The sequence below is a fragment of the Rhinolophus sinicus genome, chromosome 14, assembly GCF_057876585.1.
Source record: "Rhinolophus sinicus isolate RSI-liver-muscle chromosome 14, RSI-T2T, whole genome shotgun sequence".
NCBI lineage: Eukaryota > Metazoa > Chordata > Mammalia > Chiroptera > Rhinolophidae > Rhinolophus > Rhinolophus sinicus.
In genome coordinates, this window is record NC_142514.1 from 138,928,867 (window position 1) to 138,952,105 (window position 23,239).

Consider the following 23,239-nt stretch of genomic DNA (forward strand, 5'->3'; position numbering starts at 1 on the left):
GGCAGAAACGTGGGCACACCCCACCCCCCACCCCCGGTGGGGCTGGTACTGTGGAACAATTTTAGGACTGGCAGCCCTGGTTTCAAATCCTTCTGCCCCATTAGCTGTTTAGCCTTGGGCAAATCACTTAATGTCTTGGGTCTGCTTATCTATTCATCAATCGTTATAGATACCTAAATTAAATACATTTTTAAGGACAGTTTTAGGTTTATAGAAAAACCGATCGGAAAGTACAGAGAGTTCCTATATGTTCTCCCTCCTCCACCCCACGGTTTCCCATTATTAACATCTTATATTCGGGTGGGACGTTTGTTGCAACTAATGGGCCAACGTTAATACAATATTATTAACTAAAGTCCTTAGTTTACATTAGGGTTCATCTTTGTGTTGTGTATTCTATGGGGTTTGACAAATGTAGGATGACGTGTTCGTCATTACAGTATCATACAGAATAGTTCCACTGTCCTAAAAATCCCCTGCACTCCCCGCCCCTAACCCCTGGCAACCATACAGTATGTAGCCTTTTCATATTGGCTTCTGTCACTTAGCAATATGCTTTTAAGGTCCCTTCATGTTTTTTTGTGGCTTGATAGTGCATCTCTTTTTCTCATTGAATAATATTCCATTGTCTGGATGGACGACAGTTTGTTCATCGATTTGCCTGGGACCCATGTTTCTAAACTTTAACAGAAGCCTGTCACACTCAACTTGGAAGGTTGTCCTCAAAAGATGACACAGGTACAATGTTCAGTGTGGGCCCAGCAAGCCCCACACCACCTTCTGTAACTACCTTCTCTCACTTATCATAATGTTTTTCAAGATTCATGTTGTAGCATGTATCAGTGTTTTATTTATTTATTTTTTTCATTTTTATTGGGTAATATTGGGGAACACTATGTTTTTCCAGGACCCATCAGCTCCATGTCAAGTCCTTGTTTTCAATCTAGTTGTGGAGGGCACAGCTCACTGGCCCATGTGGGAATCGAACCGGCGACCTTGGTGTTATGAGCACTGCGCTCTGACCACTGAGCAAACCAGCTGCCCCGTTTTCTTTCTTTTTGTCGCAGCCTTGGGTCCCTTTATATGTTACTCCATCTACTTCCCATTTCTCAGATGGGTAAAGTAAGGCTCAGAGAGAGCTAGTGACCTGTCTGCAGTCAAATAGCAAGTCAGGTGAGATAGACAGGCTGGAACTCAGGCCCTGACACCTGGCCTGAGATTCTTTCTCAGGAAAGGGCGTGGACTTGGGGCCAGAGGCAGCAGGATCTGGGGGCAGTAAGGGCCTGGCAGCCTGGCGGTCACAGGAGGGAGGAAGAACAGGGAAGTGGGTCAGGTGCCTTCCCGGGATGTCAGGGTGGGAGAGGACCCTGCAAGCTCCATAGTGGGTGCTCACTGCATCTCAGTCCTGGACACCTGGAAGGCCCTTCCCTGTGTAAACCAGAGGCTTTGGAAGTTCAGGGCAGGGACCAGGAATTCAGAGAGAAACCGGGACTGTGGGCTGAGGGGGGGGCCCTGGAACGAGCATCAGGCCCAGTGGTGGGGGATTCCTCTTGTCCCAGAGCCAGCAGGAGCTCCAGGAAGGGGATGTCTTGGGAACTTGGCTGATATCAGCAGCCCTGGGAGACGGCTTGGAGAAATCAATTGATCCTAAGTAATGCCATTAGCCTGGCAGGAAGGGGAGTGGGGGAGGAGGGAGAGTCTGGGCTCTGGAAGCTTGTCCTAATGACTAGTGAACAGCCCATCTCTGTTAGCAGACCTTCCAGGCCTCCTCGGGCATATAGTCCAGGAAGCCCCCTGTGCTTCCTCCTCTGCCGCCCTGGACTCTCCACTGGGGACAGGGGAATAACTCAGGCCAGCCCATGGGGGAAAGGGACATATGCACAGTACTCGCACAGGGGGCCCAGGAAGAGTCAGCGATGCCCAGGGCTATGGGAGGCCTGGGAGCACTCTAACCAAGTGTAGGGCTCAGGGGAGGCTCCCTGGAGGAGGTAACATCTGAGCTAAGGGTCAAAGGGTCATGAAGTGTCAATCAAATGAAGGGACAAGTTCTGGAGTGGTGAGGCTGGAGGAGCTGGACAGGCCCCATCCGGTCATGTGCCTGTTAAAAAGCTCACTCTGGCTGCAGGTGAGAGCTTGGATTGGTGGGCAGTGCCCCCTCCCGCCGCCCCCCCCCCCTGCCCCCAGGGCAGTGGCCAAGGGAATGGTGAGAAAAGGGCTTTGAGAGATGTTAGAAGCAGCTTGGGGGTGGTGAGAAGGTCAGCGGGGCCATGCTGGGTTTGCAGGGCCTGGGTGACACCCCACCCCCACCCCCACCCCCAGACAGCCAGGAGCCTGCTATCTCAATGGAGAGGTAGAGATTGGGTGGCCTTGGCTGCGCCTGGTAACTGAAGCCGTGGGAGTAGACGAGATGGTCCCAGGAGAACATGAAGAGGAAAGAAAAGAGGTTTGCCTCCCAAAGATGCCCCTGAAGTTATGAGTAGTGTGACAATTCGTCTGGGGTGAGGCGCGTCCAAGAGCCGCCATCAGCGGGGTCCTGGACTCAAGCCTGGTGCAGGCAGTTCTCCTTCCCTCTTTTCCAGATCTGAAATGGAATTTCCATTCCTTAGTGGATTGTAATGCTCACTTGTGGGGGAGGGGGAGCAGGGGAGGGCAGAGGACATATGGGAACTAGTCCCAGGGTTGGGGTCCTGAGAAGGGAATGTGAGGGCCAGGGAACCTGGGTATGGGCCCCTGTTCACAGAACGCTCACCTGCTGTACCTCAGTCATTGCAGCCACGTGCCCTCCTGGCCCGCCGCCCCACTGCAACCAGTTTCCTATAGAAGTCCAGGCAAAGGCTGTTACCCCATTTTTCACATTCAGAAAGCAAGGCTCAGCGAAGAGCTGAGAGGCCGCAGCCGCAGAGCAAGTCAGTGGCTGACACGGGGTGAATCCAGGCCTCTTTTTACGTATCAGCTGCCTCCTCCCTTCCTGGGGAGGTGGGGGCAGATATGGTGGTTGGCCTGATAGTGGGGGCCCTAACCTGGGGGTGCATAGGGTGCGATCTAGCTGAGTAAAGCTGAGAGCATCCCCCATCTGCTCCCCAGTCCTCCCCACCCCACAGGAGCTAAGACGCCTACAGCAGCATCCCCATGCCTTACTGTCCCCCCAAGGCCTGGGCTTGGCTTGGCTCAGAGAATCCCCAGCAGCTGCACCGTGATCCACACCAGTCCCCAGGGAGCCATGGGCATGGCGGCTGCAGCAGACAGTTCCCAGCCATTAGGAGGCACCGGGTCAGTCCGTGTTCCCAGCAAGCCCCTAATGCATCTCCCGGCTCAGACTGAAGGCTACCATCCCTGTGCTGAGGATAGCGTTTGGTGGGGGTGGGAGTGGGGGCAGGGGCCGGTCGGCAGAGGCTGTGAGTGAGGCCCAGAGGTGGAAGTTGTGGGTGGGTCTGAAGCCCAGCGCACCCCTGTGGTACAGCCCTGGGTATTTAGAGAGAGGCAGCAGAGGAGCGTATCTCACAGGCCTCAGCTCAGTGCTGCCTCCAGGAAGCATGCCCTGACCCTCCCTGCCCACAGTAAATGCCCACGGCCTCCCTCTACTCTCTCCATCCTGCGCTGCACTTATGAGCCATGATAGGCCTGTGGCTGCAGGGGTCAGCAAACATTCCTTGTGAAGGGGCCAGGCAGTATGTATTTTAGGCTTTGTGAGCCATACGGGCTCTGTCATAACTACACAACGCTGCAGTGACAGTTAAAGCAGCCATATAATTGAATGAATTTGACCCTTTGACAATGAAACTTTATTTATGGACACACGGAAATTTGACTCTCATATAATTTTCCTGTGTCACAAATGTGTTCTTGTTTTGATTTTTTCCCCCTAAATCATTTAAAAATGTAGAAAACCATTCTTAGCTTGTGGGCTATACAAAAATAGGTGGCTGGCCGGATATAGCCCATAAGTTAGTTTGCCAACCCCTGGGTGAGAGCAAGGCCCCTGGAGCCAGACCACTTGGCTCTGCTGTGTGACTTACAGCACATGGCTAAACCTTTCTGTGCTTCAGTTTTCTCGTCTGTAAAATGGGGATGGTAACGATAACACTTTGGGACTGTAAAATGGTGGAGCTGCTTTGGAAAATGGCTTTGGCAGTTCCGCAGAAAGTTACACACAGGTACCCAGCAATTCCGTTCCAAAGTATATAGCCAAGAGAAATGAAAACATACATTCACACAAAAACTTGTTCACAGCAGCATTATTCGTAACAACCAAAAAGTATTAAAAACCCAAATGTCTATCAGCTGATGAATGGATAAAATGGTATCTCTGTACAATGGAATATTATTCAGCCCTAAAAGGCAATGCAATACTGATTCATGCTACAACATGGACGAACCTTGAAAACATTATGTTAAGTAAAAGAAGCCAGTCACAAAAGGGCATGTATTATGTGATTCCATTTATATGAAATGTTCATATTAGACGCATCCGTAGAGACAGACAGTAGATGACTGGCTGTCCGGGGCCGGGGTGGAAGGAGGGTAGGTGGGGGAGTGACTGCTAATGGGTATGGAGTTTTTTGTTGGGATGATGAAAGGGCTTTGGAATTAGATAGTGGTGATAGTTGCACAACTTTGTGACGGTCCTGAAAACTGAATATGCTAAGTGCTGCATTGTACACTTTAAAAGGGTGAATTTTACGGAGTGTGAATTATATCTCAATAAAGAAATAATGATCCCCCATTATTTGCTGTTAGAGTTAGTGCATGGAGCACTTGGAACGGTGCCTGGTGCCTAGTCAGGGGCTGGTCGTGCCCCTCAGTAGTGCTACGAGGGTCCTAAGACAATCACTATGTCTGTTCTGCTCACGTTGTCCCCAGGGCCTAGGACGGGGTCTGATCCAGAACAAATGGCTTCAAGTTTCCGGAGTTCCACAGACCAGGAGTTGAGTCCAGACTCCTTGGGCAAATCATTTTGCAGCTCTGAGCCCCAGGCTTCTCATCTGTAAAATGGGGCAATAATAACAGTGGTGGGTGTTGAGGATCAGATAATACCTGACATCAGGGTGTGTGAGGTGCCCAAGCCTAGGGCCACACTTGGCCATTGCTGGCGCCAGGAGGCTGAGCCCCAGCAGGTATCTCCAGGGCACCAAGCAGGGCTGGGGCAGTTGCTCCTGGTGGCATCGCAAGCTGAAACACACCTGCCATTCTTCCACTAACCTCCCACGGGCCCCACCAGGCTGGGTCTCCCTGAGCCTGAAGGAATGAACATTTTCGGGCACCAGAGCAGATTCCCAACTGTGTGACCACAGGCCAGGCTCTGCCCCGCTTCTCTCTCTCAGCCTCAGTTTGTTCAATTATCAAATAGGTTTAGGGCACAGTCCCTGCCAGGTATAGTGACAGTGAGATGGAACAATGAATATAAAGTGTTCACACAGTGCCTGGAATATTTTAAGTGCTCACTACATGTGAGCTTTTATGATCATTTATTTTAAAACATTTATTTGGAAAGTCTACGATGTGCTAGGCACTGTTTTAGCTCCTGGAAACATAACAGAGGATGAAACAGACAAAATCCTTGCCTTTATGAAACTCACATTATAGTGGGGCAGTCAGACAAGAAACAAAGTAAGTAAATTACGTTTGAGAACATGATTGAGAGAATAAAGCTAAAAATGGCTGAGAGAGTGTGGGAAGGAGTTTCAGTTTTACAGAAGGTGACTTGGGAAAGTCTGGTTGACACGAGGACATTGGAGGAAAGACCTGAGGAGAGGAGGGGACAGAGGGCACCACATGGGGTTCTCAGGGAAGAGCACTGGGCAGAGGGAGCAGCAGCGTGTGCTGAGCCAGTGCGGCTGGAGGAGGGCTTGTGGGTCGAGCAGGGGTGGGTGTCAGGGGACTGTCCTGGGAGATCTGCAAGGGTGTGCCTCTGACTCCAGGTGGGACTGGGACCCATGCAGAGCTCTGCAGAGGCTGACTCACCCTGACCGAGGCTACCATGACCTTTTCTGTGGGACTGACCCCCTACTTTCCCCCCCTCACAGACCTGTGCTTCCTCCCGCAGGACCAGCCTGGGGCCTCCATGGGCTCCTGAGGGCCGGGCGCCAGGGCCTCGGGCACGAGCATGGTGAGACACCAGCCCCTGCAGTACTACGAGCCCCAGCTGTGCCTCTCCTGCCTCACAGGCATCTACGGCTGTCGCTGGAAACGCTACCAGCGCTCCCATGATGACACCACACCGGTGAGCCCCCCTAGGACTGGGTTAAAGAGACCCAGGGAGCCCCAGAGCCTGGGGGGAGGGGTGTCAGCTCTGTCCCCCTACTGTGTGGCTCTGGACCGGTCAGTGCCCCTTTTGGATTTCCATTCTCCCTCTGTCAAATGGGCCCATGGCAATCCTTAAGTCCCGTTGAGTAGGGAGGTATGGCCATCCCATCATGGGGTACAGCCAGTTGGTAACTTCCCTCCGACAGCATGGGGACTGGGCAGGGAGGGGCGCTCCAGGGGAGAAACTCCAAGGTGAGCAGAAGTCCTCAGCTTGCTGGCAGATCTAGACGCGTAGGCAAGCAGGTGGGGTGCCTGGAGACAAGGGCGAGGAGGGGGGTCTAGGAGCTGGGAGGGCGAGGCCCTGGCACCAGGGCTCAGTCACCTGAGCCACAGGCCTGCCAGAGCTGGCAGCAGGTGCTCAGCCAGATAAAGAAAGCCTCCTCCGGTGCTCAGCTCCACTGTCCAGACTCTGAGCTGCACTTCATCCCTGGGGCGCTATCAGCCAGTGAATCTAGTTTCTTCTCTGAAGGAACCCAATTCCTTTAAGAGGGAATGGAGAGCGAGAGATAAATTGTGTTTATCTAAAAGCTTTGCTACCTGAAAAACAACTTTCCTCTTCTCTCCTTGTCTGTACAAAGCAGCCAGCCTCCAAATTCAGCCCATCCCAAAACAGGCAGGAATGCCAAGGGTGGGAGTGGCGGCTGAAGGTCAGAGAGCAGGCATCACAGGGCCGTCTGGATAGGAAGGTTGGGGAAGAGTGTCCCCTGTGTGCCCTCCTTCTCTGCCTGTGATGGTGAGGGACACAATGCTAGACTGAGTCAGGAGCCTGGATTCGTGATCCCCACATGGTGAGAAGCAGGTACCACCTGGTGAGCTCCTGGCCTCGTGCGTGGCCATGTCCCCACTCTCAGCACAGAGGCCATGAGCTGCACTGAGGCCAGGGAGAGGATGGGGCCTGGCCAAGGCCACAGGGCAGGGCCCCGCACTGCTGGGGCAGCCTTTTCTCTCTACATATGGGGTCTCCCCCACAGTGATGCAGGCTGGAGTTAGACAGACCTCAGTTCCCAGTTGTGCCTCTTCTACTTGTACTGTCGACATAAGAAATGTGCAAACTTGTAGAGAATTTTTATTAGAGTGGATTTGAGCCTAACTGATGACAGTGCCAGGAAACAAGATCTCAAATGTTCTGGAGAATAACAGGTTTGCAGCTTCTTCAATGCATTTGGAATTAAGGAGGAAAGATTACATGAAGGTGGGAGAACACACGGTGGGGATTAGATTACAGGATCGATTATGTGCTCTCTTGAGGGTGGTTACTCTTCCCAGGGGTCCAGAAAAGAGGCTTTTCAAAGGTGTGTTAACCTAGATGCACAGAAACAGTGGACAGGGCTCGCTTAAGGCAAAGATAAACCTTTTTCTAAAGAAGTTACAGGCCTAGGATGTGACTCCCCACCATGACCTGCCCAGTTAGGAACTTGTGATCAGATCACCCTGTGAGGTTCCTTTTAGTTCGATTTGTCACAGCCCCTTCTTCATTCACAGTGCCTACTTGACTTTGAGCTGTCTTGCCTGTGAAATAGTCTACACCCCTCTCAAGGAGCTGCTGGGCGGATGGCATGCCATAGCAACAGGAAGTGACCAGCACAGTGCTAGCTGTGACTAGTCATTAAGACCAGTCATTCCTGACTCCCAACCCTTGGCCTCTCCATCTCTGAAATGGAAGCGGGGTTGGGCTAAGACTTTAGAAGTCCTCGGCCACTCTGCTTTATGCTGAGCTCCGTTCTCCCCAGAGATTTGGGGCAGGCAGCAGGGCCTCCCTGTGTTGGGAAAATCAGAAGCTCAGCAGCCAACCTGCACCCGCTGTGTCTTGCACCAGGCGCTTTGCTGAACACTGACACACTGCCATTCGTATTTCTCCCAGCAAGCCCATGAGCTAGGTTTCGTGGCCACCATTTCACGTGAGGGAACTGAAGCCAGAATGTCAGTGACTGGGCTGCGGTCACACAGCTGGTGAGGGGCAGAGCTCTGGCCCAGCGGTGTAGGTCCAAACACTCATGGTGGGGGTGGAGCTGGAGGGTGGGGAGACAGCTGAGGCCAAGGAAGGAGGATAAGGATGGCTGAGCTCCCAAGCAGGAAGCCCCGTGGCCGTTGGAGTAGATGCTGGAGGAAGGTGTATCTCCCAGGACATACATATCTCCCAGGTGTACATCCCCTGGTGGGCTCAGGGCCAGCCAGTCGTAGGCTGCAGAGTCAGGAAGTGATAGGTCTTGGCTGTGGCCAGCACAGGGCCCAGGGTGGAGGAAGTGGTTCGCTGAGACCGGTTTTGAGATGACTGGGAGCCCGAGCAGTGCAGGTTCTGCAAATGCCACAGTCTGGGGTACGAGGTCTGGGACAAAAGCAGAAAGGGCCTCAGGAGGCCACACGCCAGCTTGCCTGGGAGAGGGGAGAGGGTTTTGCAGCAGCTCTGGATGCAGGGCCTCTGTGGGAAGGGCTGAGCTCCCCTCAGGTGACCCCAGGCTTCCTCCTTCCCTCTTCCCCGTCACTCCCTCTGCTCCTGCTTCCCTTCCCACTTCCTGGGCTCCAGCCTCAGTCCGCTCACCCATTCTCTCACTCTCTCTCTGCTCTTCTCTTTTCTCTCCCTCGTCCCTCCCTCCCTCCCCTGAGATGGGGGGCTGGTCTCCCTGGCCTGACACAGTGAAGGAAACAGCTGTCTGGTGTCTCGAAGTCAGGGCTGGCTCAGAGGCGGTGCTCTGCAAATTTTGCCAAACAAGCTGAAGCCCATGAGTGAGTTCCGGGAGCACAGGTTGGGTTGGGAAAGGGGAGACGATGGGGCCTGGTATAGAGGAGAGGCCCCTGGCAAGGGAGCCCGACTCTGGGCCTGCGCCTCTTCTCATCCCCACCTTCCTCTCCTCCTTTGGGGACCTCTTTCCTGGCCCCCACCCCACCCAAGCACTGCCTCCCCTCAGGTCCTCTTGGGGGAGACCCCCCTGCATCTCCCAAATCAGAGAAGCCTGGGGTCAAGTTCTTCTGTGAAGCCAACCTCTGTGAAATGAGGTGAAAGACAGGTGGTGAGCCACAGAAGCATTTTCGTCTCATTGGCACGCTGGGAAATAAAGTGTGAGAGTAAGAGTTACAGTTAACACTTGAGTGTGTATTGTATGCAGGGAGCATGTGGCTTACATGCATTGCCCTGTTGACTGTTATAACACCCTTTTGGGGCATGTTTAATTGTGGTGCCCCATTTATGGAAGGAGAAATCGAGGCTTAACACCATGTCACACCTGGGCTCCATGATAGATTTGCAGCAAGAACCTCAGGAAGCTGGAGGAGGACTCGTGTGTTCTGAGTCTGGGTGGTTTTACATGAGAGCTTACAAGGAGAAGAAAGGAGGGCCGGGGAGGACGTGGGAAGCTGCCTGATGGAGGAGAAAGCGCACGGGACCAGGACTAGTGGGAGAAGATAGGGAGGGTCTTGAATGTCACACTCGGGACCCTCTGTTTCCTCGTGTTTCCCTGACGAGCTTCTGGCCCTGCAGTACAGTTTGCTCACACTGTCTCCTCCCCGCAGGACACACACTTGACAAATAAGGAAACCGGAGACTAAGAGGTGAAATGACCTATTCTCCTGTCCCCAGCCCAGGGAGGGGGAGAGCCTAGCAGGAGGCCGCTCACTCCATAGCGAGGAAAGGGATGGGCAGGACAGAAGACAGTTCTCAGGCCGTCCCCATAGCCCCCCCCCCCCCCAAGATGTGCGTCTATGGGAGGCAGCAGTGTCAAAACCAGCTTCTCTGTGGCAAGAGGGATACAGGTCAGATGCCTGGAAGAATTTCCCAGCCTGATGCTGAAGGAGACTGTGCCAGCCAGCTTTCTTGCACTTCTGGAGTAGTTTCCCTTTGGAAGGCCATCTTGAGCTTGTGTGACCCCCTCCGTCTTACAGATGGGGCTCCAGGAAGAGTTGGTGACTTCTTCAAGCTGAGGAGCTGAAGGCACAGCCTGTACTGCCCTTAGTTGCACCCCCGGTCCTGCGCCCTCTCCCCTGTTCCATACCAGGCTTGTCTGGGATGCACTGGTTACTTATTCAATCAACAAACCTGTCTTAATATCTGTTCTGGGCCCAGAGAGGGTCACATGTGTATCAGACCTGGTCCCCCTCCCTTGAAGCTTTCAGGTGGCTGGGGGATCAGACAAGACCAACATACCCAGACCACCCAGGTGATCACTGCCAAGTGGTGGGGGGTGGAGGTGGGGGAACCCCAGGCATCAAAGCTTGCCTGAGCTGGTGTCTGAGAGAGTTAGTCTTGTCACTCCAGAGTGGGGAAGTGCTCCAGGCAGAGGGAGCTGCGTGTATAGAGAGTCATGTGTTTAGGAACTGAAAACCGTTCGACCCCAGTGTGACTCTGGTGTGAAGAGGGCAGGGTGTTGCCTGGAGCTGTGCTGGGCAGCCTGTCCTCTATCCTGGGCGGTGGCAGCCTGTCCTCCGACCCGGGCGGTGGGAGCCTGTCCTCCGTCCTGGGCAGTGGGAGCCTGTCCTCCGACCCGGGCGGTGGGAGCCTGTCCTCTGTGCTGGGCGGTAGCAGCCTGTCCTCTGTGCTGGGCGGTGGGAGCCCAGTCAGACCTGGGCTGTGCGAGGACCACTCCAGTTAAATCATGGAGAATGCACAGTGAGGAAGGTGGGGAGGGCAGGGAGCCAGATGAGAAAGGCTGAGGCCTCCGCCTGGGGAAGGGGGATGCAGGAGGGAGCAGAGGGAGGGGTTCTACAGACACCTGGGAGGTCTGACTGTGTAAGAGATTGAGAGTCTCTGATGAAGCTCCCACATCCCAGGATTTCCAGCCTGGCTGGGTGAGGCCATTCCTGGAGATGGCAACCATGCTGTGGCCCGTGGTGAGTGAGAGACGGAAAGTGGTCTCAATGGAGTCCAAGACTAGTGGGTGAAATGCAGACAAAATAAATCTCCCCGCCCCCAATTGTCTGCATCCTACTATGGGAGCAGGAAGACACCTGCTGTGCGGAAATCCATAGCACCCCTCTGCCCCCTTCCACACAGGCCCCTGCAGCCTCCCAGGATCACCTCACCCTTTCACAACACTGTCCCCTCTGCCTGGAATCCTCTTTCTCTCTTGTCTCGCCCTCTCAGGGATAATTACAAATGTCTGTTCCTCTAAGAAGTACTCCCCCCCTCCCCCAACAAAAAGTCAGGCCTGTTTCCCTTCTTCCCTCCCTCCCTGGGCTCCAGCAGCTCCTTGGGCCTGGGCTGCCCATGTGGGTTGTGACTTTCTGTGTCTTCCACTGGACTCTGTTTCTAGGGCAGGGCCAGGCTCACAGGAGGGGCTCAGGCAAGGACCAGAGGGATGACCGAGTGGTGAGTTGAAGAGCGAGTGAGGAAGCAGTAGGGAATGTGCCCGCCATGGTGCCAATCGTGTGTAGAACAGGACCCCAGTGAGGTCGCAGGAGTTAGGGGAGTGCCGCATTCCCCTGCTCCTGGCTGTGGCGGGCAGGGCAGGGTGCTGGTTCAGCTGCAGGACCTCCCAGGCTATCCTTGGAGCTGGGCTTGGGCTCTGCCAGTGGGCAGAAGGATTCCCAGCTGTCTCCCTACCTCCCTGTTCTGTCAACACCATGTATGCCTGTGACAGAGATGTGGGGCAGGGAAAAGTGGATTCCCACTTGGAATCAAGGTGGGCTCCCTGGATGAAGCAGCCTTTGGGATGGGCTCCAGGGTGTACCTGGAGCCAGCCAGAAGCGCTCAGTCGTTCCTGGCCGAGGGACCTGCAGTCTGAAGTCTACCCTGCCTCCTCCAGTGATTTAGTGTGTGACCTTGGGCAAGGCCAGGCCCTCTCTGGGCCTCAGCTTGCTCGTGGGTTAGATGGAGGTACAAGTCCATGCCGCAAGGGTGCAGTTAGATAGGGATAGCAACATGCCTCATGTCCTATCCCAGAGGGACCAGTGCTCCAACCTTGGGGGGAAATGGTCCTCCCTACAGACTTGCAAAGGGGTGGCTGTTCCCATCTCTGGTGCTTTGGGGAAAAGGGGCCCAACATGTCAGAGAGGTGCCCTCTGAGCTTCAGTTTTTCCACTTCTGAAATGGGGGTGATAACACCCCATTTTATCCTTTAAACCTTACAGGGTTGCTAAGAGGATGAGAAAACGGGAGATGACATTATTGCATCTATGAGAGAGAGAGGAGAGGCTGGCAGAGCCCGGGATAGCTGCCGCGCGGAAAGCTGAGGATTTATCTCTGTGATAAAACCAGGCCATCTCTGGTCTTCAGAAACCCCCACACCCCACCCAGCTCCTCTCTCAATGGTGCTGAGGGTACCTGGCATGGCCATTCATGCTCCAGGGGAAGCGGCTAAGCCTCGTTCATGACACTCATGGCCACCTTGAGCAGCTGCTTGGGTAGTGTCGGTGGCACAGCTTGGTGGGGGATCAGCAGGGGCTGTGGCCCCCCCGCCCTGTGGCCTCGGCAGGGCCCTCTGAGGAGCTCTGGGGTAATGCTCCTAAGGGCCTCCAGCACCTTGCTCAGGTCTTCCTGAGGGCCGGTGCCACCCACAGGATGGGCGGAGAGACAGGGTGTCCCAGGCTGGGCCTGCTTCCATTATCCTGCCTAATGGTGGCTCTGACTGCCCCCCAACAGAAGAAGGGCAGACAGACTCCTAAGTGCCCTGCTGTCTGGAGCCCAGAAAAATAAATCCAGCCTCTTAGGCTGTCAGGAGCTGGCTGGGGTATGGATCTAATCCCTTTGCCTGCTCAGCCCTAATGCTGTCATACATCTCAAACCTCCTCACACCTCCCCTCCCCCAAATCTCCCGTGTCAGGGCCAAAGTAATTCCTGCTGGGACCTGCCCATCCTTCCCTTCCAGGAGCTCCCTGTACCCTTCCCAGCTGACATTTCCTAAGCTTTTTCTGTGCAACAGTCCTCCCATTTGGAACTTGATGAGGGTGAAACAGGCTGGTGATTGGAGGAACTGGGTACCTGAGATCTGGCCCGCAGGTGGGCAGACCTGTTAGGTACCCCTCAATTTCACGCTCCATTCTCTGCAGGGCTGTGTGGTACTGAGGGCACAGTTAGACTCAGGGACCTCGAAACAGAGCCAAGACCACAGGGGTGTCTCAGGCCAGAGCTTAGCCAGACGAAAGGGGCCGTGCCAGCCAGAGTCGTCACGTGGGGAGAGGGCTGCCTCCGGGCAGACCAGACAACCTAGAAACAATCCACACACATCTGAGAATGTGCTGTGTACTAAACGCACGTGAGAGTTATTGCAAATATCACAAGTGGTGTAGGCACAGCCGAAGGATCCATTTGGTGAAAGTAAAATTAGATCCCTGCCTCTTACCTCAAACCAAAATAAATCCCAGATGGATTAAAATGTGTTGCTTTTTTTCCTATTCTTAAACTTCTTTTCTATTTAGGAAGCACACATTTGTTGAGAAAATTCAAGCAACTTGGGAAGATGTAAAGTAAAAGAAATTCTAATCTTAATGCTTTAGTAATAAGACTTTCAATTCTCTCTCCACACACGTAGACATCCATTTGGAGCTCTAGACAGATGGATATACTAGATAGATGGGTTAGAGATTTAAACGTAGACAATGAAGCCAGGAAATTACCAGTATAAAATATGAGTTAGATATATAACCTTGGGCCACATTCCTTAAACATGATACCAAAGGCAAAACCTATAAAGGAAAAGATACATTTGACTGCATAAAAATTTAAATTTTTATACAAAAAGCATGATAAGTAAAATGAAAGTCAACTGATAAAATAAGAAAAAATATACACTATACATGAAAGTTAGCAGTCTTACGTAGAGAAAGCCTTTATAAGCCCATAAGAAAAGAAGCCAGTTCCCCCAAACAAAACCTTCCTGGCTCTGCGCCTTTGCACCTTCCGTTCCCTCCCTCTGCCTGAATCAAGGCTCCCTAACCTTGTCATCCCAGCAAGCCCATTTTGTTCAGCTCTGTTGCAGGCATCCCCTCTTCCTGGAAGCCCTCTAGACTTTCCGTCCTCCCATAAGCAGCGGTGTGCTCTAAGCAGCCCATGCATTCCTGTTTGTCACACTCGCTCCTAGTAATGGAACTGCCTATTGGCTGGTCAGTCATCTGTGAGGGTTGCTCAGAGTGGAGTCCAGGCCTGATTTATATCCCAGGGTCAGCACACGTATGTAGAATGCCTGGAAGAAAGCAGTGTGGTGGGGAGACACTGGCATTTAGCTTGGTAGTGGGTGTGAGGTAGGGGTCTAATGATATGTTTTACCAAATGGATGTCCAGATGTCCCAACAGCCTCTGTTGGGTTCTCTGTCATTTCTGTACCAGTTTACCATGTACAAGTCCTGTGTCCATGCTTCTAGGCCAGTCCCCTTCTTTGGGTCTCAGTTTCTCCATTTCTTAATTGGACCTTTCGAGGACAAGGCAAGATGATCTCTGAAATCTTTTCTAAATCTGAAAATCAGGGATGCCTCCTTGGCACTGCCTGTGTCTTGCTGTGTGACCTTGGGCAAGGCCTCCTGAGCCTATTTCCTCTGTCACACAAGGATAATTACACGTCCTGCTCTTTGTTGATTTGGCACAGTTGGGGACTGGAGACACCCAGAGCTAGGTATGAATTCTGGCTCCACCATTATGTTTGCCCTTTATGACCTTGGGCGAGTCACTTCTCCTCTCTGAACCCTGGTTTCCTCTAACTATCCTGCCTGCTTTGCAGAGCTTAGAGAGGATGAGATGAACTGGGGCAAGTAGAGGGCTCTGAGGAGTACGCCCCAGCTCTGTGAAGCGCTCACGTAGGGCTCTGTCCTCCATAGCCAGCGCTGCAGGGCTGTGAGATGAGATGGGGTGGCTGCCATGCCAGGGTCTTCTTCCTCCATCCACGTCGGCTCCTGCAGAGCCAGACCTGACCTCTGCCTCTGTTGACCGCGGCACACACCCTGGGCCGAGAATGGGCCATCTACTGGCTGTCCTCAGCAGCCAGAAAATTTTGATGCGGAGCAGGGGGCGGGGGAAGCCTTGATCACTGTCTTCACATAATTAAAGGTCTGTCAGACGCGAGATGATAATTACAGGAACGATCGTGGATTTGGCGACTTACAGCTTCCATCTGTAATCTGATTCGGGCCTGGCAGCCTTCCCGTGAGGTAGAAGTGATGTCATCCCCGTGAACAGAGGAAGCTGAGGCTTGAGGTCTTGATTGGCCCACAGCCACGCGGCTAGTGGGGAGAAGGGCCGATCTGGTCATTTGACTTCAATATTTCTTGCCTTTTTGTGGGACTTGTTCTGTGTGGTATGAGAGAACCAGCTGAAGAGTGGCGGTCAAGGAGGCAGATTTCAGATGCGCCTCAGGGAGGGGCAGAGGAAAGAGAAATAACTCCTCCTGCCCTCCAGTCGCCAGACCCTTTGCAGGTCCTCCTGGCCCGCTCTGCGCGGGACGCCAATACTGCTGCCCCCATTTTACAGAGCAGGACACTGGCACTCACAGAAGATACATGACTGTCTTCTCCAAGGTCACCCATTCAGTAGGTGGTCACTCTGGGACTCAAACCCACTGTTGCTGGACTCCCACATGCAGCCTGCCCCTATCTGGCTTCTGTCTTACAACCTTTGGTCCAGAGGAGGAGCGGGCAGCATCCAGAGGGGGAGTGCCCATCCCTGGAGCTGTGGGAGCAGAAACAGGGTGAACTCCTGCCCTGGAGGCTGCAGAGGCAGTTTTTTCCCAGGGGTGACAGACAGGAAACAGGAGTCCAGCCAGACAGCTTTGGCTTTGCGACTCTGTGAATCTGAAGTCTGTGCTGGTGCCAGGCTGGGGTGGTGGCTGCTGCTCAGGTGCTGTCCCGACGCAGGTTCTGTGTGGGGACCGAGGGGAGGTGTTCCAGACCCTGCGGGGTCCCCAGCAGTGGGAGCAATGTCTGGGGCCACAGTCTGGGGCAGCAACGGCAGCAGCAGGACCTGTGCCCGTGCTTCCTGTGTAGGTCCTGGGTGTATGGCTGCAGCCGTCTGGGTGACTGAGTGAGCCCCAGCTGCTGAGAAGCTCTTGCCGCACACGTTTCTCTCTGAACACAGAAGGCTCTGGAGTGGGTGGGAAAGAGGAAAAGAAGGGTGAGAAGACGTACAATCAGCATGAGACAGTGAGGAAAGCAGTGGCCTTGGGGAAACTGGCACACTTGCTGGGCACAGGATGGAGGGGCTCGTCTTCCTAGAGGGTCGGGGCAAGAACGGGAGGCGGTGAGGCAGAGGGTGTGGAGCTGAATGCCCGCAGCCTCTGGGGCTGGGGCCTCTGGGATGCTGTCAGCCACCTGTGGAGCAGTGAGGGAGCATCCTAGCCCATCCTTGGCCGGGGCCCGTCCCCTCCCCAGCTGCTCGGAGCCCCTCCTCGTGCCTACTCCACCCACCAGCTTACAAACTGCCTGCCCTCTGTCCTGCTCCCAAGCAGCTGCAAGGCTCTGAAGGAGGCTGGGGTGTCACAGGAGCACCTTCCCTTGGTTCCCTGGGGCTCCCAGGCTCAGCCTGAGGTTAATTCTGGGGCTGGATGATGGCTTTGTCCACTGGTGGCCCTAAAGCCTCCCTGGGAGACGGTCACATTCACAGCTTCCGTTCTCACACCATATCTGAGCACCACCATGTGCCCTGAAGGAGTCCACAGCCCAGTGAGCTGTTCCTTATTATGCTCCTACTGTGTGCCACTTGGCATACATCGCCTCGTTTAATATAAACCCTCGAAGGTAGGCGTTATCATTCCCGTTTTATAGGTGAGGAAACTGAGGCTCAGAGGGGCTGAATAAGTTGCCCAAATAGCAGAGCCAGGTCTGTCTGTCTCTTGAGCCTGGGCTCTCTCCATCTCTACAATTCAGAATGTGGTTGAGGGTCAAACTGGTGGGTCACAAGAGTCTGTGCAGAAGCAGTCAGGGAAAGGCAATCTTTGGGGGCTGGAGCAATGAGAGGGCTTCCACAAAGGAGAGAGAGGTTTGCCCCTGGGGGGGTCGGAGGGGCTGGACCCAGAGAGAGGGGAATCCCAGCAAGCTGAGCTGGGCCTGGGGTGGCCGTACTGGTCCCAGTGGGCAAGGGTGGGCTTTGGGGAGAACTGTGCAGAGACGGCCTCCTGTCAAGACATCTGGGTTCAATCCCACCTCTACTCCTCCCCCACTTGGTGACTTTGGGTACATTGCTCAACCGCTGAGTCACCTCTACTCACCCAGATTGAGCCTTTGTGCAAATTAGCAAAAGGCACCCCTTCACCAGGACTCTTGACCAACATCTGCTGGAAAATCGTCATGACACATGCGCACACTGATGGTGAATATGAGTGGCACTTTTTAGTGTTGGGGTCCACAACTTGCTCAGCTGTGCATGGTGGCCCTTCTCTGAGGCTCAGTGTCTTCCTCTGCTCTCAGCTGGGGATAAACACCCATGAATAAATCCCCCCAGGCACTGTGAGAGGTGACAGAGCGCCAGTGGGCCAACCGGCCCTCTCCTGACTCCTGAGCCCAGGTCCCCTGGGAGCAGGGCCAGGCTGGCTGGGTAATGGCAGAGCAGGCTCAGGCCCCTCCTGTAACGCGCCCTGACAAGGACCCTTAGTGCCATTTGGAGCCTCTCTGTCAGTGGAGCTGCTCTCTGGGCCACTTCCTCCCGCAGGTCCCTGCCTTCCCCTCCCCCTCTTCCAGCCCCTGCCATTCAGTTTTTTCCTCTGATTGTTCTTAGAGTCACCCGCTGTCTCCCTCCCCACTGCTTCTCCCTCCCCACTGCGTTGGGGCCTCTTCATCCCCGTCAATGGGTTCCCTGTGGCCAAGGAGCCTCTGGCTTGCAGCTCCCAGGACTGTCATCCCTAGGTGGCCTCCAACCCCAACTCGTTCCCAATTCTGATAATGGGGTTTCTACTTCCTTATGGCTTAGGCCCTGCCCTCATCCTGCCATGCCCTGGGTGCCTCACTCACTTGTCACTTCTAATCTTGTCACCCTGGCTGGTTCCCAGGGGCAGGGCGGGGCAGCCCCTCATTCCTGCCCTCCTCTCAGGATCTAGCCAAGGGAGGGCAGTGGTTCTTAGTGCACAAGACCCCTGTCTGCTGTGGGCCCTCCTGACACCTGCAGTCTTCCTGGCTACCTGCCAGCGTTGCCCCTGGCTCCTACATCGCACCTCGCCACAGGAGATCTCCCAACACCTGTGACACTACCCCTGTCCCAGGGCCCTGGTGCCACCACCTGTCCATCTCCTAGCTGCTTGCCTGGGACAGGCCCATCACAGGCCGAGGCGCACCCCTCGCGCAGGCCCCCGCAGAACCTTGTGCACTGGCCAAAGGCTCGGTGGCCTTGCCCCTGCTGAGGTAGAGCGATCTCTGGGCAGAGGGCCTCTCGCCACTGCCAGCTCGGGGTCCACAGAAGACTAAGCGCTCCTGTGTGGGGGTCGGGTGGTAAGCCCCCAGTAAAACCTCTCCTGCGTGGGTGGTCTCATGTGGGGGTAGGAGAAAGGGTGTTTCCTCACTGACTGTTTCATTATCAAATCTTTCTTAAGTTCCCACCCAACCCTGGGAATATGAAGACCACCCAGCTCTTCAAGGAGCTTACAGTACAGCAGGGGGACTGACACACAGAGACTGTTGTAGAGCTACAGGGTGTCTGCCCTGCAGACATGGGGCACGGGAGCGCTCCCTGTGGGCATAAGGAAGGCCCCAGGCAGCAGGGGGTTTGCCCGTGGACCAGGTTGCTTTCTAGATGTGAGGGTATGGCTTGTGCAAAGGCCTGGGGCTAGAAAGCGCCTGTCTGGGAGACTGTGGGTGATCTGGTGCGTGGCATGCAGAAGTACATGTGTGGGGCAGAGGGGGTCCTGGGCTCAGGCCAGGGGGGCTCTTGGGCTGGAGCATGACATGAGAAGAGGTGGATCAGTCTTGCAAGACCCAGGTGTTCAAGCTGGCCTGAGACCCACCAGCTGCACTCTGCAGGAAATGGGGGCAAACACATTGTGAGCAAATAAGAATTGGAGGCAGAAAGAGGGACTCTTACAAGGACTAAAGTGAGTCGGGGGGCGGAATGCTAGACCAGCCAGGGTGGGGGTGCTGGCTCAGACATGGCAGTGTAGGCCAGCCCCTTTGGCGCCAGGGTCCCGTGACCCAGCCACAGGAAGCGGGACTGAACTGTGGCCCTTCTCTGCTCCCCCAGACAATCCCAGCCATTCTCTGGCTGGTGGCTGCCAAGGATCCGTTGCTCCTGGAGTGCACGTGGCTTGCCCTGCATTCCTGAGCAAGGCTGGGCCTAGAGCCGGGGCTTATGCCATTATGTGTCTGGGTGGGGCAGACACCAGTGGCCTACTCTCTGAGAAGCCAGCCCCCTCCACCTGCCGGAAAGACAGTTTCAGAGTGTTGTCACCTTCATGTCTGTTTACATACAAAGTGGGGCCAAGCAAGGTGGCCTGGCTTCTCACATAACAGTGAGTGGAGGAAGCTGCTTAATTGTCACCCAAGCTCAAGCCCTCCTTCCCAGGGCGACATCCGGAGCAGTGCTCAGTGTATGTAGTCATGAGTCATCAGAGTTTGAGGGTCTTTCCTGCATGCTGGGGGAGGGTGGAACATACTTACAGATATGCTGATAGAATGCTGACTGCTTGCCAGGCATGGTTCTGAGTACTTGGCTTGTATTATCTCGTTTAATTCTCACACCAGCCCCATGGATCAGTACTATTATTGTCCTCATTTCACAGAGGGGGAAACTGAGGCACAGAGAGGTTGCATCAGCTTGCAGTGCCCGAGGTCATACAGCTAGTAAGTCGTGGACAGAGAGTCTGGCTCCAGATACTACGCGTAACCACTCCACTGTGGTCTTCTTGGCAGCGCAGGGTGGAGGTGTCCTCCTCTTTTCACAGCCGTAATGCTAAGGGAGTAGATGGAGGCAGTCCTCACAGAACCCAAGGGGATGCAGGGCTGTCGTCTCGGAGACATGGTCATGTGAGAGGTTCACGGTGTACCGAGTGTGAGTTTACAGACAGGGACACTGATGCTGTGGGAGCACCAAAGAGGGTGCGTGGGCGGCAAGCGCGCAGTCCAGGAAGGCTTCACAGAGGAGCTGACACTTGCGCTGACTTGAAAGATGAATGGGAATGTTAGGTGACCAGACCCCGGGGGTAGTGGCCCTTCCAGAGTGAAGGAACTGGTAGGGGATATGAAGCTGGAGGGATGAGGGGGCATCCCCAGAGGGGGCTCCTGCTTGGCTAAGCAGTGAGGCGCCATCAAGATGGTAGATGGGGCTAGAACTGTAGCTCAGAGCTGGCTATCCTGTGAGGGTGGAGGTGAACTACAGGGAGCCCGGCAAGGAGCCTCCTGGGCAGTGTGCCCACGTGAGAGATGCCTGGCAGCTCCAAGGCCTCCAGCCCCTCAAGGGAAGGTGGTCTTGCTTCTCTCCAGCACTGACTTCCCCTTAAGGGCTGTTGGTTTGTTCTGATGATTTCAGCAGTTTTCCCAGAGAGCAGGATGTCCAAGCTTGTTGTGCTTCTGAGATAAGGGGGCGGATGAAAGCAAGGATAAACCCAAGGGCTCAGCGGAAGCGCCTGCAGACCTCTAAGCTGGCCCTTTGGGAAGCAGCCATAGAGGGTCAGATGCCCCCACCTCCACCTCTGCAAGAGACAGATGGGCCTCGCCTTGAGGGGCTAGTGTATTTCCTCAAATACGGGGGTGGGGTGGGGTATTTAATCCTAACATGCTGTGTAACTTGGGCAAGTTGCTTTGCCTCTCTGGGCCTCAGTGGTTTTATCAGCAGCACTGGTTGGAGGTGGGTAAGAACAATACCTGCTTTGTAGCCTATGTGAGGAGGGAAGCGGGTGAGGGATGTGACCTCACAGACTGCTGATCACTCTGCCAGTGGAAAGCTCAGGGCAGACGTGGCCTTTGCTCCCGGGACCATCGCCAGAATGAGGAGACTGGCACACACTGCAAAGGCCTCAGGCTGCAGCGGAAAGGGCCCAGCTCTGGGATAGACCCCTGACCCTGCTCCTAACTCCCCGTCATTTAGTGACTCTGTGATGTTGGACAGGTCACTGCCCCTCTCTGAGCCACAGATCCCCCCCACTAGTATGGAGAGGGCAGCAATGCCTACCAGGCAGGTTTGGCTACCAAGGGGGAGAAACGGGCACATGTGGGTGGGAGGTGGCCTGGAAGGCCGGCCCCTGACCCCCCTTGACCCCTCTCTGCTCTGCTCTTCCAGTGGGAACGCCTCTGGTTCCTGCTCCTCACGGTCACCTTTGGCCTCACACTCAGCTGGCTCTACTTCTGGTGGCAAGTCCGCAATGACTACGACGAATTCAACTGGTGAGTGGGGGAGGGATGGGGGCCTGGGTGTGAGCCTCTCTCCCAGGCCGGCCCTCAGAGCTCTGCCATCCGCTCGCTCTCTGTGGCTTTGGGAAGGACAAAGCCTAGCAGGAGCTGAGGCCAGCTGGGAAGAGCAGGGAACTCCTTCGTGGGGCGGCTGTCCTGGAAAATAGGAATGGAAGGCTGGGACAGGGCTCAGCCGGGGGCTCAGCCAGAGGCCCACTTGGTACACAAGGACCCCAAGGCCCAGAGAGCCCAGGGCCTCAGCAGACGACATGGCCCCGGACCCTGGACCCCGAAACTCTCTGAACGGGGCCTTGGGCAGGGCTGGCAGATGCTATGGTTCTGGGAGCGCCAGCCCCAGGTCCGAGGGCAGGGCTGTCAGAGTGCGATGCCGATACAGGAGAGCACTTGTTTCTATCTCACCCCCAACCGCCACTGCCTGCCTTTGTCAAACAGTGAAAGGCCATGGGAGGGGGTGAAGGACCTGGAATTCTCGTGGGAACTCCTCCATTGACAAGTGTAGAAACTAAGGCCCAAGGTCACACAGTCAACTGGGGGCAGAGCTGGGGCTCAGAAGCCATACGTCCTCACTCCCCATTCAGTGCTGTGTCTTCCTTTGGTCAGAGCCTCAGCTCAGTGTGACTGGGAGCCAGTCTCCAGTTCTCTCCGAGGCTTCGTGTCCTCTTCTGTAAAATAGGGTGCCTCCCACCTCCTCAGGCCTCTCTGAGGATGAAATGAGATGATGCACTTGAGAGGGCTCAAAGCTCGACAGAAGCCTGAGGGCTGCTTCCTGGGAGACCGGCCTGCAACGGGGCCATGATGTTGGACTTGGTGATTCCTAGGACTTTGGGGTGGGTACTGGTGGGCCATGGTTCTAGGATTCTGTGACGATCTGGAGATTCTGCTCGTGGAGTCAGGTGTCCACTCCCCGCTGCATGGCCCTGGGCTGTGCCTCTGTTATTTGTGAGAGAGTAAAGGACGTGCTGCTGTCCCACGGCAGCCTGGCAGATGAGCCTGAGCCCCCGCTGAGTCCCAGAGGTGGCCTCTGGCTTTTATTAAATGCCGTAAATCAATTATTCATCCTTGCAGGTATCCACAGCCCAGGCACTGTTGTGGGTGTACAGGAACATTCCTTGCTAGCTAGCCCTCCACGGCAGCCCTGGCTAGTTCTGCCAAACTGGAGGTCTGCTGCCTGGGAGATCAATGGGTCCACCCCTGTCATGTACAGATGGGGAAACTAAGGCTCAGAGAGGGGCAGGACTCACCTGTGGCCACACAACCAGTTAGTACCAAAAAGACATATTGAGGACAGTCTGAGGAGACCAAGGCTCAGAGTGGTCGAGTGGCCTTTCCAAAGTCACACAGCGAAATGCACACAGTTCTAGGACAGGGACGTAAGCCTGACTGACTGTATCATGCTGCGCACAGAGCCATCCCACTCTCCCAGAGAGTGAGCTCCCTGTTGCTGGGTGGCTCAAACGGAGGATGGGTGCTGGCTCTGTCGGGAAGACTGCAGAAGGAAGGCCTGTCTGGGACTTAAGCATGGCCTGAACACTGCAGCTCCCTCAGCCTGTCACCTCAGTTTCTTGCAGTCAGTGCTGGGATTCAGGAGAGCCTGGGCCAGCCCTCACGGTCTCCGGAGTCTCTGGGGATCGTTCGCGCAGTGAGAAGATGTGAGTGACCCATGTGGTCAGGGCCGGATGCCAAAAGCCAGGAC

General features: G+C 54.9%; 1 protein-coding gene across 12 annotated transcripts in view; it reads left to right on the top strand.

The window, feature by feature from the left end:
* GDPD5 (glycerophosphodiester phosphodiesterase domain containing 5) overlaps positions 1-23,239 on the top strand; it is an 87,155-nt gene that overhangs the window by 40,507 nt on the left and 23,409 nt on the right. For all 12 annotated transcript variants that reach the window (XM_019726456.3, XM_019726460.3, XM_088791560.1 and 9 more), the window contains 2 exons: positions 6,044-6,220; positions 21,416-21,519. In XM_019726456.3, the coding sequence (XP_019582015.1) occupies positions 6,104-6,220; positions 21,416-21,519 (221 nt within the window). In that variant the 5' untranslated portion in view covers positions 6,044-6,103. The remainder of the gene's footprint in view (positions 1-6,043; positions 6,221-21,415; positions 21,520-23,239) is intronic.